This window comes from Aotus nancymaae, unplaced genomic scaffold (genome assembly GCF_030222135.1).
Source record: "Aotus nancymaae isolate 86718 unplaced genomic scaffold, 86718_ANA_hifiasm-v0.15.2.pri h1tg000059l, whole genome shotgun sequence".
NCBI lineage: Eukaryota > Metazoa > Chordata > Mammalia > Primates > Aotidae > Aotus > Aotus nancymaae.
The window spans coordinates 6,791,472-6,811,396 of NW_026988473.1; the positions used below are offsets into that span (position 1 = coordinate 6,791,472).

Sequence of the window (19,925 nt, forward strand, 5' to 3'; positions counted from 1 at the left end):
TTTTAGTATCTAATAGGTATGCATTGTATATAATAAAATAATTCAGAATTTTTTCAGCAAACATATACTACTAGATAAAATACAGTGATAATTATTTTGGTCTAAGTAGATTCATAAATATGCTCATTTTAAAAACAACATTAATGACAATAATTAGAATTTATCATGGTGAGTTTGTCACTTCCTCAAACTAATAAAGTTAATGAGTGATGTAGCTTGAATTTGAATTCCAGAAAACCTGTTTCTGTGGCTGATCTTTCTTTCTCAATTCTATTTGGATAAATACACAGACACAGACATACACACACACACACACACACAAATATACATTATATATATACATGTAATTTTTTTTCCAAATGAATGCTTGAGTACCTAGATAGGCCATGAAGCTCTATGACTATTCAACTAGCCAATTAAGATTTATCACTGGAGGACTTCAAAACAATCCCTTATTGCACATAACTTCCCAATTCCTTTCTCTTTTCATAAAACTAGGGACTAGTTAGTGACAATGTAGCTAACTCTACATTTTACAGGGTAGAAGTGGAAATAATGTAAACTTTGAAATTGGAGTTTATAATATGTTGTTAGTGCCTTCTCAAAATGTTCCTAAATTACCTGTATTGTCAATACCACTACCATCACCAGCACCATCTGTAAAGCCATTCTGTAGGTAGATACACTTATAACTAAATTTAGTAGTTATCTTTTGACACAGAGAGAAATATAAAAGTTGTACTCCTTTCCTTGCCTACTAGGAGCACTCTTTGGAAACCAACACATATTATTTCACTTACCAATTTTTATTTCTTAGAGTCTGGTTCATTTAATTTTAAAAAAATTTGCTAAAAGGTGTACAAAAGTAGATATAACAAAATAATGTGTGCTACCTTAAATTATAAATCCACTATAAACCCGAGTTTGTAACTTGAATTTTCTTATTTAAGAATAAATATTGCTTAAAGTTAGAGCAAACAGATATTGAGTGTGAATTATTGACATACTATATAAAAGACAAAATTTTAGAGATGTATATACAATGAAATTAATTTAACTAATAATTTTAAAATAATTTCTGTGCTATAATTCTATGCAATAACTGAAATCTACATGCTAAATATTTAACCAAATAATATGAATTTTAGAGCTTAGTTTTTATAGCCATTTAAAGGTTGGGAGTTGTAAAAGATTCTAAGGTCATCTGAGTCATAAAGAAATATCTTATCACACCCAAAATTAATTCACATAAAGTTACTTCTTCAAGTCAAAGACCAGGTAAATTTATTTCAAGTTGATATTCCCGACTGTCGAAGTAAGGTTTCCAGCTATAAATCGGGGAAAAATCATTCAGTTATTAAATCTTGGTCAGATTTATAGAACTAGGATTCCCAGTGTTTTCAAAGAGAGTTTCAAAGAGAGTTACAGAAGTAATCAGAATCTGTAAGCCTAATGAAGAAATAACAAAATTAATGAATACATCATCTTTCCCCGAAAGTGGCATTTTTCATAAACTGCTTTACTTTTAGAAACATAGCTTGTTTTTTTTTCAGATTCAATAGTCAACATAAACATCTGAATATAGTCATATTTTAAAAAGGCCAACACATTGTTTTCTATTAAAAAAGAAACAATGGTGTGACTACCAAATGAAGTTTATATTGCCACAAAGAATAAATAAATGACGTAGGCTTATTTAGGCAGCTTTGTATTTGGACATATAGTAACATAAATATACCTTCATAAAAAAGAAAATAAATTTAACATGAGGTAATAATAGCTATCTCTGGACTATCGTTTTATAGCTGTTTTTTTCTGTTCACGTTGCTGTATATTACACCTATGTAAAGCCAAGATATATTCAGTATTAAAATTAATTAAGTGAAGTTGATAAGACAAATGTCAAGGGCTTTAGAAAGGCACTAATACAAACAAGATACCACATGGGATAGTGTTATATGTAATTGTTCCAATTGTAGCCTCCAAGGCAATGCTTCAGTGATATTCTACAGTGTTGAAAGTCTCCAGGGTCCTTGGGGCATATATTTGTGACACAGTTTGGTGCTAGGACTTAGTTTCTAGATGTGACCTTATTTCTGCTATCTCTGAGTTTTCTTAGGAGGTTGGGGAAAAAAGTAACATTTAATTCTTCAATGAAATATACTGTTGACACTTCTACTGTTGTTTTCATGTTTGTTTTTATTAAGTACTAAGGAGGAGCATTATTGGAGTTCATTAATTTCAGCCAAAGATCCTTCAGTAAATGAATCATTCAAATGCCTCTGTATTTAGGTGAGTTGATTTAGTGTTTTAAAATTTTATTGTAGAAGGAAAATACTGAGTTCTGGTAATTTTAGTATGAGACAAACACAAGTGTAAGTCAAGATGCCCCCAAATCCACTTCAAGGAATGGAGGTCCTATGTTGTTATATCCAGATTCCTTCGCTCTTTCAAATAGTATCAATTCTGGTTTTTGGTTCTCTCATTAGACTCCCACCATGTACCCCTCAATAAAATCAATACTTTGGCAAATAAAAAGAATAAAACAAAATTGGCATTATCTTTAAATTTCCTATGCTTTCTGAGGAGATAAGTGAGACCAATAGCCAAATCTGATAAATGGTAGGATATGGTTTACGGTAATTGTGAGTTATAAACACTAATGTTTGCAATATATACAGAGGAGAAGAAACAATGTGTAATCTTTATAACAGTAGATGGTAAGATAAAGCATTATGCTAGTGAGAATAGATAGAAAGCAGACTTTAGGTAAATGGGCATGTGTTCCATAACAGCTTGATACATCTACTATGACTTTGAGAAGAATGTATTAGTAGTAATGAGATTGAATATCTAGATCTAAGCAGTTTTGAAATTTCAGGATCCACAATGTAGTTTTCATGCATTCATCAAAAAACATCATTTGGAATTATTAAAGTTGACTCTCAGGTGAAAGTAATTACAGAAAATTATGCTTGCAATGCTGCAAAAATATTTCAAATTGAGGAAGGCAACTGAAAAATACAGTCAGAATCCAGTTTCATAGTGTTAAGATTTTATGAATAATTGTTTCAGGGAAATTGCTGAGTCATTGGTCCCTTTGGAAGACAGCTTTCCTACAGACACAATCCTGTGAGAACTAGAGAAAGCTATTGTGTAATGGAAGTACATAAGGGACAATGGGGAAAATACAGTTATGTGATTTAGACTAAAGCCACAAATGAAATTTTAGACTTCCATTGTGTGGGTTCAGGAAAATAATTCTCTGCATTGTATTCACAAATGTGTCCACATGTTGATAGGTGTCCTACATGGGCCTCATTTCAATAACTCTTTATGTTTTTTGAAATCTCACTAATTAGCTATAATTCTAATAAATACAAAACTTTATATCTAATAAGCTTTATACGATGTCTAATAATAATTATATCCATTAGCAATCTTTCTGCTTCCATGCTGCTGATTTAAATTTCCAATCATGAGTATATTATTGCATTTTAACATTGAGGAAATGCCTAGTGGCATCACGGCATTTTCAGAGAATATTATGGTGTCCTGTTTGAGATGGGTCTCCCTGACACTTATTCTTAGCAAAGCTTTAAACTTAAATCTAAATCAGAATGTATTTTTCCTAAAAGCTAAAATGTATTTGCTGCATTCAGTACTTTCATGTTTATTATTGTCTGTCACTTACCTATCTTTTGGGATTTGCCACATTGGAAAATGAAGAACTTCTCATTTAATATTGCTTCAATTACTTTATCACTACAGAAACATACATCACATATTTTGTTGCAATAACCTCCTCGTAAATGATATAATGGACCATGAAGAATAACATTAAACATTTTTTAAGTTTACTTCAACATACATGAGAAAGATTAGCATATTAGTGCAACACAGCTTCAGAATGTGTTGAGAGTATTGGATTACAAGAAATCAGAAGAGCATTAAAAATAAAACCACCAATAAAATATTAAATTTACCATTTTCCAGGAATGTTAACATTTTACTGTTTGTCAAGAGTTGTAAGTTAACTGTCTCATAGCTTTACAAATCAGGCAGGAATGAAACTGTAGAAATGCATATATATCTTCCAATAGACATATTCTCACTTATCTCAGATTCATGCAAAGTAAGAGTGGCTCTTCTCATGAAGCCTGCTGTCTATGATGATAGTGGGTCTTATTGTCTGAAATATAGGAAATTATAGCCTGTTTTGCGTTATTCCTGTCTTAATTTTGTTTTTTATTATTCCATTCACAAAATAATCCTAGTCAACTTGTATTTTTTATATAAGTACTCTACTTTTTGAAATAATGTAACAGTGGAAACCTAGAATTTTCAGCAACACTCTTAATAAAGACCCATTTAGTCTCTCAATATTTCTTCCTTTCTGATTCCTGTTGCACTTATTGGTTCCTACTTCTCTGGTTCAACTTTCCTTTTTTTTTTGATAGGTTACAAAAAAATCGGACTGCTGGAGTCACCTTTATCCTCTTGGGCTTCTCAGAATATCCAGACCTTCAGGTGCCCCTGTTCCTGGTCTTCCTGACCATCTACACAGTCACTGTGCTGGGGAACCTGGGCATGATCATGGTCATCAGGATCAACCCCAAACTCCACACCCCCATGTACTTTTTCCTCAGCCACTTGTCCTTTGTTGATTTCTGTTATTCCACCACCGTGACACCCAAACTGCTGGAGAACTTGGTTGTGGAAGACAGAAGCATCTCCTTCACAGGATGCATCATGCAATTCTTCTTTGCCTGCATATTTGTGGTGACAGAAACACTTATGCTGGCAGTGATGGCCTATGACAGATTTGTGGCGGTGTGTAACCCTCTGCTCTACACAGTTGCAATGTCCCAGAGGCTTTGCTCCTTGTTGGTGGCTGCATCATACTCTTGGGGGATAGTCTGTTCTCTGACACTTACCTACTTTCTCCTGGAATTATCCTTCAGAGGAAATAATATCATTAATAACTTTGTCTGTGAGCATTCTGCCATTGTTGCTGTGTCTTGTTCTGACTCCTATGTGAGCCAGAAAATCATTTTAGTTTCTGCCACTTTCAATGAAATAAGCAGCCTGATGATCATTCTCACTTCCTATGCTTTCATTTTTATCACTGTCATGAAGATGCCTTCCACTGGGGGGCGCAAGAAGGCGTTCTCCACGTGTGCCTCCCACCTGACCGCCATTACCATTTTCCATGGGACCATCTTTTTTCTCTACTGTGTTCCTAACTCTGAAAATTCATGGCTCATGGTCAAGGTCGCCTCTGTCTTCTACACAGTGGTCATCCCCATGCTGAACCCCTTAATCTATAGCCTCAGGAACGAAGATGTGAAAGAGATAGTTAGGAAGTTAGTCATTACCAAATTATTATGTTATAGAATATAAAATAACTTTAAAGTCTTAAATATTGTAAGGATGAAATCTCAGACCATTTAAACTAAATTGTTGATTCCGAATACTGTTATACAAAAGTTTCTGTATTAGTATACATTTACATGTGTATGCTTAGCTCAACTTTCAGTTCAGTTTAAATCTTGTAATATGTTAGATTTTGAGATGATCTGAAGAATAATAGTTTACAATGAGGAAGTTTATCTAATAACATAAAACTACTGTGATAAGAGCTGTTCAGTATAAAACACTTAACTGTCCAATAAATAATTACAATTAATTCTACATGGGCAATTTTGACATTGGAAGATATGCAGGCAAACAAAAATAAATAAGAATCATATCTGTCTTATGAAGTTTAGAATCTGGTATAGTTAAATTATACTTGGTCTTATAAATTATATTTTTCTTTATGCACTAAAATAGGAAAATGGTAAATATTTTGCCAAATAAAGTCTCATCACCCTAGTTTTACCATTTATGCCAATGTGATTGTGCATGTTACTTATATATTTATTAAAATTTTTATTGAGATAATATTCTATTCCTTTTCCATTGTAAGAAATAATATAAGGAATTCCAATTATCTTTTCCCAGTTCCCCCTATGATAATACAGTATAACAATCAGGATAATGATATTGAGGTAATACACAGATACTATTCAAGCATCTGTTATTTACTGAGAAAAAGAAATATTCATAAACTCAGTGATATCCAACAATAAGCAATCCTTGCAAATAAGTGACTTGACTGAGGTAGCTCTGTTGATAACAGTTGGGCCACTTGGGTATCAGGAATGGGCTAACTTGATCAGCTGCCTTTGGATCTACAGACCTGTATGTATGTCACCTTCTTTGGACCATTTGGCTGATAGTCTTTGTTGAAAGCAGAGCCACAATAGAACATTCCAATAATAAAAGCATATGTCAAGTTCCTGTTAACACTTTATGCATCAGAGCAAATCACATGTCCAAGCCACAAAACAAGAGTTGAGAAAGTTATCTTCTTCTTGTAGAACTGCCGTTACAAGTCAACAGTGATGGGTACAGGGAGAAATGAAAAACTGGGTTCAAAATTGATTGAAACATTTACATCTTTAAACACATTCTTCCTTGATACTGGCAGATAAATTCATTGCAGAAAACAGGTAACCCATGGCTGTAACTGGTTTTAGACAAGTTTTCTAATAATTGACAAGTCATTTGATTGCCTTGACCAAATGACTGTTTGAGGTTAGGTATAAGAACTTTTTCTCCTTGTGTCTTGCCAATCATGATTACAGCTTACAAGCACAGAATATGAAGACAGCCATATGTTGTAGGTCCAATCCAACCTATTAAATGATACTTGTTCCCCCCTCAAGATTTATTAGGTTTATTTTTATTTCTAAATAAAAATTAAATAATTTTTTTACATAATTCTTTACACCAAATTACTTGTCTTATGTAACTTACTGTTCAGCCATACACAATAAAATTCTCTACACTTATAGAATATATCAAAAGTAAGAGAGTATTTACTATAAGTTTTAATTGTCAATAATGAGTCATAAGTAAATGTTTTAGTTAAGCATCTTAAAGCTATGAGTGTGTGTATGTGTGTATAGTTCAATAAAGATATTAAGGAATATAAAAACGATTTAGAAAGTTTGAGTATGCATTGCAGAATATTTACTATTTTCACTAAGGTTTCTAGGATAAAGTTAGAATATGTTATTTTTAAATATTGATTTTGACGTTATGTAAGCTGTAATTTGGTAGGTTTCTTTTAGTACAAAATAAAAATAAAAGAAAAAAGCGATAGTTGCAAATCTCTTTAAAACATAATTTTCTTTTACTTTGGTAAATGTTCATAAATGGGTAGTTTACACAAATATAATGCAATTTTTTCCCAGAAATCTCAAGTTGCATTTTGAATCTGAAAGTAAACATGTTAACTGTGAAGATAAATATATTTTAGATAATGTAAGTTAGTTCTCTAATGGTCATATTAAGTGAAAACTATGGGCTATTTTTTTTCTACATATAAATGTGTATGCTACTCTTCTTTTAAATTTTTGGATCTAGTAGGTATAAATATGACTTTTTTCCCATGAAGGGCCGTGGCAGGATATTTGCTGAGCATATGTACAATACTAAAAAAGTTATATAGTTGAATGCTCACTTGTTAGTGGATTAACAACTATAAAAATTATATCTGGACCATTTTATGTAAATGCCAACTTTCATATTCTGTTGACTAAATGAAGAAGGCATCAAGGATTGTATTGGTGTCAGACAAATATATCATTATATGATTATATTACACAACACTTTGTACACATAAGTGGCTTTTACTGCTATCAAACATAATAGGGCAAGAGTCCCTATATAGCATATGGAAACATATATGATTGATTAAGAAAGGGATAGAGAAATATTTGATTCAATAGTCAGTATTTCCTGCTTATGGCACCCTAGATACATAGAATATTCGAGCTCAAGGATACCTTATTGGTATAAGTTTTCCTGTGAAACTTGGTATCATGCAGTCTAAGCACCAGGAAGAAATTCCTAGGGAGAGTAAATAAAAACAAGCCTGAACCTGTGGATCTGAGAGAACCAAAACCTAGGAATAATTTTTTTTGGGGGGGTGTAATACTTGGCTATTATAGATAACAACTTATAAACAGAATATAGAATACAACAATATTAATAACATAGTTTTCACATATATTTCAACAATATATAAAACAAGTTGTAGACACTAGACATGGCGCTGGCCAGCGTGTTGGAGAGACCGCTACCGGTGAACCAGCCCGGGTTTTTCGGACTCGGGGGTCGTGCAGATCTGTTGGATCTGGGTCCAGGGAGTCCCAGTGATGGGCTGACCCTGGCCGTGCCAGGCTGGGGTGTCCCAGAGGAGCCAGGAATCGAAATGCTTCATGGAACAACCACCTTGGCCTTCAAGTTCCGCCATGGAGTCATAGTTGCAGCCGACTCCAGGGCTACAGCAGGTGCTTACATTGCCTCCCAGACGGTGAAGAAGGTGATTGAGATCAACCCATACCTGCTGGGCACCATGGCTGGGGGCGCAGCAGATTGCAGCTTCTGGGAACGGCTGTTGGCTCGGCAATGTCGAATCTATGAGCTTCGCAATAAGGAACGCATCTCTGTAGCAGCTGCCTCCAAGCTGCTTGCCAACATGGTGTATCAGTACAAAGGCATGGGGCTGTCCATGGGCACCATGATCTGTGGCTGGGATAAGAGAGGCCCTGGCCTTTACTACGTGGACAGTGAAGGGAACCGGATCTCAGGAGCTACCTTCTCTGTAGGTTCTGGCTCTGTGTATGCATATGGGGTCATGGATCGGGGCTATTCCTATGACCTGGAAGTGGAGGAGGCCTATGATTTGGCCCGTCGAGCCATCTACCAAGCCACCTACAGAGATGCCTACTCAGGAGGTGCCGTCAACCTCTACCATGTGCGGGAGGATGGCTGGATCCGAGTCTCCAGTGACAATGTAGCTGATCTGCATGAGAAGTATAGTGGCTCTACCCCCTGAAAGTGGGTGGATGCAGCTGCTTGTGTTTCTTGGGGTGACTGTCATTGGTAATAAGGATACAGTGACCCATCCTCCATCCTATTTATAGTGGAAGGGTCTTCAATTGTATTAACACTTTTTTTTAAGCTCTGGCACATTGACCTCTATGTGTTACCAGTTGTTAATGAGCTGCTGCAGAGGTGACAATTTGTTTTACTTTCTTGGATGTTAACATTACACTACTCACTTCTCAACCTCAAAAAAAAAAAAAAAAAAAAAAAAAAACAAGTTGTATATTATTCTAGGAATTTAAAGTGGATATATCATTTAAAATCCATCAATGATTCTACTATATTCGCAAAATAAGGGAGAAAAGCATATGTTTGTTTCAATTTATATAGTAAAGATGTTCATTAAAATTTATATCTTGTATTAGTCAAAAATTTGCAGAGAAATGTGACCAACAAAATGGATATCTGCTTACCTATATTTCTTCATATGGAGGTATTTATTTATTTTAAATAATTATCTCATGTGATTATAAAGGCTGACAAATATTGAGAACTTCAGGGTAAATCAGCAAGCTGGATCCCAGGGGAACTGGTGCTCAAGTTCTAGTCTAAGTTGGAAGGCTCAAGAACCAGAGAGCCAGTGGTGTATTTCCAGTCAGAAGGTTAGCAGTTTTGAGACCCAAGCAGAGTTGATGTTCCAGTTCCAGTCTATAGGCAAACATGCAATGTCCTAGTTCAAAGGAAGAAAGGGGGAGGAATTTTCCTTTGCTTGGGAGAGAATTAGCCTTTTGTTAGACTCAGGCATTTACTGATGGACACACCCCATCTGAATTACCAAGGGCAATCTGCTTTACTTAGGCTACTGATTTAATTGTTAATCTCACCCAAAAACACCCTTATAAAAACATCCATAATAATGTTTGACTGACTGTCTGGGCATGGCCCAGTTAATTGATACATAAAACTAACCCCATGGCCCAGTTAATTGATACATAAAACTAACCTTCACACACCTGTTCATAATAAAACAAAACGAAAGAAAATAAAAGCTCTCAGAAAGCAGAAATAGAATGAAATTTCTTAATCTTTTACCTACCAAATCTATAACTAAATATCACAATCAATGTTGAAATAATAGATGCTTTGTTTTAAATTTCAACATAAGGGAAGAATGTTCATTATTTCCACTTCTGTTTAACAGTAGAAAGGTTATCCTAGACAATTCATTAAAGAAGAAGAAAAAAAGAATATTAGTGAGGGTAGAATAACACTTTCATGTTTGAAGATAATATAATTGTATGAACATCCCAATCCAAAAAGATCTATTAAAATTAATTAGAATTAGGAAGGGAATTTAAAAGATCTCTCAATCTAAGATAGTTAATACTTTTTTTTCCTGGATCTGTGATATCTGTCTACATCCTTCCACACTATATTAATACCAGCATCGCTTAACCTTAGTGATGGTAGTTCTTTTCTGCAATAACCACTACTGTGTTATAGTAAGGTTTTGTGGGGTTTTTTTTTTTTTTTTTTGCGTTTTCATCAATTGTTTAACAATTTAAAAAATAATTTCTTGTAAAAAATATTATGTTTTGAAATCCCCAGTAAAGATTGTGTTTTTCTCAAATGGACTCAGATTCTTGGTAATAATGTTATCTGAACTAGACCTTCAAATATGGGTATCTAGTCATATCCTTGGCCTTGAAGATAAGGCTAAGCATCTTGCAAATAGAAATTGTATTCAGTAATTCATGGTGTATAGTAACATGGCTGACTAAATAATCCTTTGTGCCTGATTATAATGAAGTGTTCACTGAATCAAATGCCTGGAGAACTGAGGTGGCGGTTTCACAAAACTGTTATGGAAGTGGTGGTGATTATAAGTACTGGAATCTTCTGAATGCCTGGGAGAGCTTGCAAAAAGATAATAAAAATTCAGGGCTTCCAAATGTTGGCACAATTTACTATCAGAGAACTAAAGACATTTACGGTAGCTTTAAGATAATTGCTTTTTTTTTTTTTTTCCTCCAGGACACTGGGCAAGTGTCCTAAATTTCTTAGTGAGAAACTGATATGTCAGAGATTATGTCTTAAATAAATTCTATAAAATTACAAGTATTCTTAACATCAGAAAATAATTCTCCTGATATTGTGCTCAGCAGAATATTGAGATATCCTCTCCAAAGCAAATGACGAGTTAGGGCTACTTGTACTGTGATTAAATGACTTAAAACGTACTAGGTCTTTCACTTATGGAGGCAACACATATCACATTTGTGTAAGCTGTTGCAAACCATTCAAACAGTAACCTTCAGCTTGCCTCTCTTGCATAATTCCTTATACCTTATTATCCTACCTCTATCTTTTGAGTTTTACTCCCAGTGAGTGTGGTAATCAGCCATACACGTAACCCCCAATGATGCCATTCTCTGGTATTTACATCACTGTGTAGTCTCCTCCCATACTTTACCTGGCTTGGGCTGTGTGATGAATACCTTGTGGTAGGAATGAGAATATATCATACTGGAAGTTCAGTTTAAACTGGCTGGATTCTCTCTCTCTCTCTTTCTCCACCTACATTAGGTCTCTCACTCTGCAGGAGGTGGCCATATTTGAATAACCCCGTGGAGGGACCTTTGGGATGAGGAACCTAACTACTGGCTAACAGCCATCAAGGAACAAGAGGTGCCAGCAACCTTTTGGGTGAGCTTGGACACAGAAGGTTGATGTAGTTGAGCCTTGAGATTACTGTAGCTCTGGAATCCTGGTTGCAACCTCATGGGAGACTCTAAACTCAGAGCTAAGCTGCTCCTGAATTTATGCTGTATGGAAACCGTGAGGTAATCAGTGTTTATTGTTTCAAAGTGCTAAGTTTTGGGGATACTTTTTAGCTGTCAGTGAATAATTAATGCAGATGTATTAGTCTGTTCTAACACTGCTATCAAGAACTGCCTTGAGATTTGGTAATTTATGAAGAAAAGAGGTTTAATTGACTCACAGTTCACCGGCTGTAAAGGAGGTGGGGCTAAAGAGGTCTCAGGAAACTTTCAATCCTAGCAGAAAAGTGAAGGGGAAGCAAGAATGTCTTCTCATGGCCGGTGGGATAGACAGAGTGCAAGGGGAAGTGCCACACACTTTAAACCACCAGACCTCCTGAGAAGTCACTTACTGTCAGGAGAACAGCAAGGGGGAAGTCCACCTCTGTGAATCACCTACCAGATCCCTCCCCCAAAACTGAGGATCACAATAGATATGACAAAGTTATTACAACCCCTCATTATTTTTATTATTATTTTTTCCCTCTTCATTCCCCCCTTTGGTGCATTTTATATAAGTGACACCTTTAATAAAGCACATCACTATTTAAATGGCTTTTAATTAGAAAGTATTACTAGGCTATGTGCCCATAATGATTCTTTTTATTCATTTGCAGGAGAGGGAATGCCTGGGTAGAACAGGTATCTCATTGATCTATGGGTGGACCGCACTTCAATTCTTTTGCTAAGATGTCATTATACATCTGCTCTAGGGTGGTTAATTGAGGGTAGATATGCTACTGAAGTTGGTGGTTCTTGTGTCCTAATATATTTAGTCAGGTGTGGAACTGGGAGCTTTTCTTTCGTCTCAGCTCCCGATGGCCCCTTCACAACTGTGCCTGTGTTAGGTTGTCCCTCCCTTGAGGAATCTTACCTGTCTTTGGCTAACCAGCCATCTGCTGGGGGTCCAACAGGGCAATGTGTTGATCATGATGATATGGAGGGCCAGCTGGTCCTTCCTTGAAGTTGACTAATAGCTAGTTGAAAGTTCTACGTTGGCACATCTCTAAGTCACCCTGGCGGGTGGGCCACTTGAGCGGGAAAGACACCATTAGACCTTTGCTCCTCTGTGTGTGAGCATAATAGCTATTAAGGTGTGGTTGGAATAGTTTAGTTCATTCTAACCAGTCATTCTAATTCCTATTTCTAATTTAAGCTAAGGGAAGGATTTACATAAGCCCAGTGAGACCTCTGCTTATGGTGTGATACTTTTTCTTCTTGAGGCACAGGTTGATATTTAGTTAAGGCCATTATTTGGGTGGTATGTTTGGCCACCACTGCTTCTATAGTTGACTGTATGCTTCTAAAGAGAAGAGGCAGGAGACATGGAAGTATTAGGAAACTACCCAGAATGAGTACAAATCTCCCTATTACAGTTTTAAACCTACCAAAAGATGAAAACCAACCTCTGAAGAGGGAATCTGGAGACCATCCAGATTTCCAGGTTTGAACTGGAACATGAGTTAACTTTCGCATTTTTGCAGTTATCTCCATGTCACCTTTCCCATTATCATCAATTTCCAGGTAGCAATTAGGCTGAACGTTCCACACACTCTTTCTTCCTGGACAAGGAGACAGTCTAAAGCTAGTCTATTCTGGTAAATAGCATTCCTCATCTTTGTAGCTTGCTAGGCCAATAGATCTAAAGCACTTGCTGTTTTATTAGTAATGATTTCAAGTACTGTTGCAGTCTTATGATGCGGTTAAGCATGTAAATAGGGGTACAGTATCCCATGACCCATCTTGTGCCCAGATAGCCGGCTCATCATATTGAATTATTCTTTCAGGGGGCCAATCAACGTCTTTCCAATCTCCTATTTTTATGTCCCCTCTGCTGTTTACATCCCTTTTGTTTCTTTCCTTAATTTCATCACAAACAGGATATCCTAAAGTTTCCCCTAGCTGCAATGGGAGTAAGAAGAAAGATGGTCTGTTGCCCCTAGTACGCAGGCCCCTGACTGATTAGTAGGTAACTGTTGATAAGCTCATTGCCCACGGATCCAATAGAGGCCAGAGGGTGCTTGCCAGCTATTGGGTGCTTCAAGTTGACACCAGGAATGTTTTAAAAAAGGGAAGCAAGAAAACGGGTTGTAGCGTGGCAATCTGGTGGTACTTTTACTTTGCTTGTTTTTGCCCCACCATAGAGTTTTTTCCTATTGTTTTATTATAATATTGATGTCCTGAGCAAACCAGTTCTCCTACTGGGTTAGTGAAGGTTCTTCCCCAGCATGCAATGCAGTACTTCTCAATGATAGAATTTTTTAAGAGCCAAATACTTGAGCATTTGAGTGTTGGCTCGGGGGAGGTGAGGGTTAGGGTAAAGTTTTCTTAAGGCATTAACTCATGCCCATGACCACTGATCATTCCCATGGCCATTGATCTCCCGTATTAGTCCCCCCACAAATGTAACAGGAGGAGACACCTAAAATTGCTGTCTTTATTTTCAGCCAGTTGAGCAAACCGATTACTGGCCACTAGAGGAGGTTCAGGTAACTCTTCGTTGGTATTTTTATAGGTTTTATAGAATGACTTGAAAACTCAGTATTTTAAGAGCCAAACTACCCAAGTATTTTAAGAACCAAATACACACACACACACACACACACACACACACACACTCTCCTGGGTCTGTTATTTCACTGCTAATCTGTGCTCCCACTGGTGCCTTTAGACCAGTGGGCAGGTCTGGCTTTAAGATAGTAAGATTTACGAGATTGCAGGTGCTTATCTTACCATCTGGATCTAATGGTGTCTGGGCAAGCATAACTGGTTCCCATAATTGTTGGTTAGTGGACCATGTCATGCAGTCCAAGCAAGACATTATCAGAGGTTTGGTGGAGCAAACAGAAGGTGCTCCTATTTTTGTGACAACCATTATAGTACTCTTCAGAAATGAAAGTGTCCGGAAAGATGGAACCCAAAGATGTTAATTGGCAAATATCAAAGTATACGGATACGACTCCTCTGTGGGAGGAAGGGACTTTGGTTTGGTTTAGAAGGTCCCCTCCTTTTGACTTTATATGTACTTTAATCCAAGTCCCAGGTGTGGATTTGGGGTCATAACATATAGGAGGTTGGTTATTCCCTGGATCACAAACTGAATAGGTTGTTTGGTTCTAAGTACAAGTTCCTAAATGAGTTCCTGTACGCTCATAGTATGTTTGGTACAATAGAGTCTTAACTACTGTGCTCCCTATCCAGGTAGTGTGTATGCAGTGGGGACATCCTTCTATGGGTTGTCCTTCCTTCTGCACACATACAGGAACTAGCAACAGCAAAGCAAAAAATAGCATCCTTTTATCTAGCTCAGACAAGATACACCTCTCCCTGGGCAGAGGGGTTGGCAAAGATGACAGCATAGCAACAGAACAGTTAACAGCACTATGATAGTAACTAAACTTGAAGTTTCTATCCACATTTACTTGGATGACACCTCAAGCTTCGGCCATGCGTAGACCTAGTCAGCTTCTGGTTGTGTGACTAGAGCAGGGCTGTTGTCTCTGCTGGTAGCTTGGCCTTGTCACAGGATCAGCCTGGTGGGGTGCTCGGGATCCTGCTCAGGGGTCTATTTCTCCTGGGCTGCGGGTTTCAACCAGTTATGATAGATCCATGTGATGATGCCTGCAACTTTAATGGCAGTAGGAGTGGACAAAATTATAGTATGGAGCCCATCCCAAGTAGGCCCTACAAACAAAGTATCATAGGCCAAACAAAATATCATAGCTTGAATACCCAGTCTGTTTTGTGAGAGTACACCTGACTCAGAGGAGGACCATGGGCAAAACATGATCCCACCATAAATAGTTTTCTTGACAGAATTTCTTTAACAGCTGCTTGAGTGTTCGATTCATGTGCTCTACCTTCCCTGAGCTCTGAGGCTGGTTGGCGGTATGTAATTCCCAATTTATTTTTAGCAGCTGTGTCAGGTCTTGGAAAATTTCAGCTACAAATGCTGGGCCATTGTCTGATCCTAGAGTTGAAGGTAGCCCAAATCTGGGAATAATGTCTTTCAGTAACACTCTAGTTACTTCTCAGGACTTTTCTGTCCGGGATGGGAATGCCTCAACCCATCCTGAGTAGGTACAAACAAACACCAGCATATACCGATAGCCTCCTGCCTAGGACAGTTCTGTAAAGTCTACAAGTAAATTTTCACAAGGTGCAGCTCCTACATCTTGAATTCCTGGGGGCCGAGTTGGCACCTGCCGTGGGTTATTCTGATCATAAGTTAGGCACGGTTCACAATGGCTTGAGTAATGGCAGTGAGGTGTGGCACATAGAAATGCTGACCCAGCAAGATTTCTAGTGCTGTTTTTCCTATGTATGTTCCTTGGTGGAACTGCTTTACAAACCCAGGGCCATTATTTTGGGACTAGTCACTCTCTCATCTGAGAATTTCCACCATCCTTCCTTAGTGCAGTTACCAGTCTCTTGAGCGAACCAAGCCTTCTCATTTGGGGAGTAATTTGGTGCTTCTGAAAATAATGCCTCTGGGAAAAGGGTCATAGCACAGGCTGCTTTTCTAGCTTCTATATGGGATGGTGGGGTAGCCATTGCTGCCCACTTGGCTTCTCTGTCTGCTTTCCTATTCCCTTTAGCTTCTGATGTCTCTGCTTTTTGGTGGCTTTTACAGTGCATAACAGCAATTTCTTTTGGTGCCCATACTGCATCTAGGAGTTGTAAAATTTCTTCTGGATACCTTATGTTTGGTCCTTGGGTTCTTAGGAGCCCTCTTGCTTTATATATAGAACCATGCAGGTGGCAAATGCATATTTAGAATCACCGTATATGTTTGGCTCTTTTGTCTTTTGCCAGTAATAATGCTCTTGCCAAGGCTATTAGATCTGCTCTCTGGGCTGATGTCCCTGTTGGCACAGATTGGGCTTCTACTACTGAGTCTAGGGTTTCCACTGTATACCCAGTTTGTAGGATCCCTTGTGTTAAACTGCTTCCATCAGTAACGTATTCTACCTCTGGTTCCTGGAGGGGATGATCCGTGAGATCTCTCTGGCTTGAGAATACTTCATCTACTGTTTCTATGCAGTCATGGAGTGGGGCTCTTGGTTCTATGGGGAGTAGTGTGGCTGGATTAAGGGTATTCACAGTTTCTAAAGTTATGCAAAGGTTCTCACACAAGAGCCCTTGGTACTGAGTCATTCTGGGATTTGACAGCCAAGGTGTCTTCTCTGATCCATCACAGTTAGGACAGAGTGCAGCACCTGCACAGTCAAATGTTGCCCTAAAGTTAATTTTTCCACTTCCTATACCAACATGGCTGTGGAAGTGAATGCCTTAGGACAAGGAGGCCACCCTTGTGCCACTGCATTTAATTGTTCAGATAGATAGGCCACTGGGCAGTCCCATGATCCTAGGACCTGGGTTTAGACCCCTATGGCCATTCCTTACCACTTGTGAACATACAAGAAGAAAGGCTTGGCCATGCCTGGTAATCCTAGAGTCAGGGCCTCAGTTATGGTTTTCTTAACCTGTTTATATGCCTTTTCCTGTCAGTTCCCCAAAGGAAAGTTTCCTTCCCCGCCACCGCCCGACCCTTTTGTGGCTTCATATAAGGGCTTTGCTATAAGTGAGAAGTTTGGAATCCAGATGTGGCAGAACCCTGCTGCCCCTAAGAATTCTCTTATGTGCAGCCTGCCAGTCTGGGTTGAAAGGCTGCAAACAGCCTCTATCTGGGCTGTACCCAGACTTTGCTTCTCTTATTTTATGCTAAATCCTAGGTGTCTGATACTTCTCAGGCAGACTTGAGCTTTCTTTCTTGATATTTTATATCCTGCCTTCCATAATAGGTGGAGTAGACTCTGTCTCTTGGTGGCAGTCCTCTAGTGTTGGGCTGCTAAAAGAAGATTATCAACATACTGCAGCAGGACGCACTCTTCATTGGGAGGAGTGAAAGCCTTGTCTGTTGCTAATGCCTCTCCAAAGATGATGAGAGAGTTTTTAAATCCCGCAGAAGTCTGGTCCAAGTGAGCTGAAAATTGTCCCATTGGAAGGCAAATAGTGATTGGCTTATTGGTGCTAGACAGAGGCAGAAGAAGGCATCTTTTAGATCTAGAACAGTAAACAAGGCTGCACTTGCCAGAATAAGAGTTACGAGAGTGTAGGGGTTTGGTGCTACTGGATGAATAGTGACTGTAACCCCATTCATGGCTCACAAATCATGTACTGGTCTGTAGTCATATACTCCTGCAATGTGAGATTTTTCTGTTGGCTTCTGCACTGGTAGGAGCAGAGTATTCCAGGGTGATTGGCATGGTACTAAAATACCGTGACTCTGAAGTCAGTCTATGTGCTTCCACACACCCCTAACAGCTTCCAGAGGCAAGGGCTAATGGTAAAGCTGGACGGGGTGGCATCTGGTTTTAATTCTACTACAATCACGGCATGGTTTACAGCCAACCCAGGTAGGTTATTTTCAGCCCAGACTTCTGGAAATTCATTTACTAGTCTAGCCAATATGGTTTCTTCCTCTGAGGTTGGGGGTGGTCTGGCACCCGCTGCATTTTATTCTTTTTCTTTCCTTTTTTTTTTTTTTGATGGAGTCTTGCTCTGTTGCCCAGGCTTGAGTGCAATAGTGTGATCTTTGCTCAACACAATTTCCGCCTCTTGGGTTCAAGCGATTCTCCTGCCTCAGCCTCCAGAGTATCTGGGATTACAGGTGCACGTTACCATGCCCAGCTAATTTTTTGTATTTTTAGTGGAGTCAGGGTTTCACCATATTGGCCAAGCTCGTCTCAACCTCCTAATCTCATGATCTGCCTGCCTCAGCCTCCCAAAGTGCTGGGATTACAGGCGTGAGCCATCATACCTGGCCCACCTGCTGCATTTTAGTGTACAACCTCTACTCTTCAGCCTGTTGCACAGTTATGGCTAGCACCATTGCTTTTGGCTGGATGAAGTCTAAAGTCATATTCTCTTCTGATTTGAAACTGTGCCTGCAGTTTTTGGAGCAACTCTCTCCCTAGTAATGTGACAGAGCAATGAGGGAGGTATAAAAATTCATGGTAGACTTCTCATCCCCCGATAACACACCTCCCTGACTGACAGAAAGGTCTTTTTTTCCGCCACACCAGTGGCTCCAAATATAGTTGCATATGTTTTTGATAATGGTCCAATTGGTTGAGTTACTACTGAGTGCTCAGCACCTGTATCTACCATAAAATCTATCTCTTGGCCCCCTACCTCCATTCTGACCATAGGCTCCTGGGGAACTAAAGAAATGGAGCCCAGTCTGTCTCAGTCTTCATAGCCCTCAGCTCCTCACGGATCAATTAGGTCAGTGTCCTGATCATCTGGGGCACAGCGGCTTGCCCTTTGATTCTATGTCTTTGTCTGGGCTTCATAGCTGTTATCTGCATTTCTTTCTGGAAACTCATTTTTCCAATGTCCTTTCTTTTTGCACCATGCACACTGAACCTTTTCTAGCCTTGGCCTAGTTTCAAAGTCCTCCAAGTCAAACCTCTCCTTCATCCACAACCACACCCATGTCCACGTCCCCTCACTATATTCGCCCCCCTTTCTGTGAGAGCCACCTGTAGAAGATCAACTTTCCTTTTAAGTCTCTGATCAGCTTCCTTTTTAGTTTCCTCCTCTTGGTTAATGAACCCTTTGTGGGCCACCTGTAGGAGTTGAGTGGCATTCATGCCTTCAAAACCTTTTAATTTCTGAAGCTTCTGTCTAATATCACCCTGCACTTGACCGACAAAAGCTGTATTTACCATGCACTGATTTTCAGCAACCTCTGGGTCAAACGGAGTGTACAGCTAATATGCCTCACAGAGTCTCTCATAAAACTCACTTGGACTTTCATCAGCTTTCTGGAGAATCTCTGAAATCTTCCCTATATTCATTGCCTTTTTCCCTCCTGCCTTTATTCCGTGCCTCCTTATATTCTCGTAGGCATCACAACCCTTCTGCCTCACTGGGGTCCCATTGGAGATCCGTCACTGGGTGTTAGTCCTCTGCATGTTGTCAGACATCTTTTGTGCCTGCTGGGGCATTACTCTCTAAACACTGGAGGGCTGCTTGGGTTACTCTACACTGCTCCTTTGTGTTAAGCAATGTTAACAGGAGTTGCTGGCCGTCTGCCCATGTGGGCTTTGGGTGAAAAAGATAGACTGCATAAAGTCAGTGAAGGCCTGGGGCTTC

At 38.6% G+C, this 19,925-nt stretch overlaps 2 protein-coding genes across 2 annotated transcripts; both read left to right on the forward strand.

Annotated features, from left to right (window-relative positions):
• Positions 1 to 2,263: 2,263 nt before the first annotated feature.
• Positions 2,264 to 5,403, forward strand: LOC105724366 (olfactory receptor 5D13-like). The gene is made up of 2 exons (XM_064365468.1): positions 2,264 to 2,292; positions 4,461 to 5,403. Exons 1-2 carry the CDS (start codon positions 2,264 to 2,266, stop codon positions 5,401 to 5,403), a joined length of 972 nt encoding a protein of 323 aa, XP_064221538.1.
• Positions 5,404 to 8,158: 2,755 nt separating this feature from the next.
• LOC135270152 (proteasome subunit beta type-5) lies at positions 8,159 to 9,192 on the forward strand. Its single transcript, XM_064365469.1, has one exon. The coding sequence runs from the start codon at positions 8,162 to 8,164 to the stop codon at positions 8,951 to 8,953; it is 792 nt and encodes a 263-aa protein (XP_064221539.1). The 5' UTR covers positions 8,159 to 8,161; the 3' UTR covers positions 8,954 to 9,192.
• Positions 9,193 to 19,925: the final 10,733 nt, after the last annotated feature.

Bases quoted from the DNA above. Each gene is read 5' to 3' on its own strand.
- LOC105724366 (XM_064365468.1), top strand. From the start codon at position 2,264: ATGAATCATTCAAATGCCTCTGTATTTAG. The intron at 2,293-4,460 runs GTGAGTTGATTT...TTTTTTTGATAG, and splicing joins TCAAATGCCTCTGTATTTAG to GTTACAAAAAAATCGGACTG.
- LOC135270152 (XM_064365469.1), top strand. From the start codon at position 8,162: ATGGCGCTGGCCAGCGTGTTGGAGAGACCGCTACCGGTGAACCAGCCC.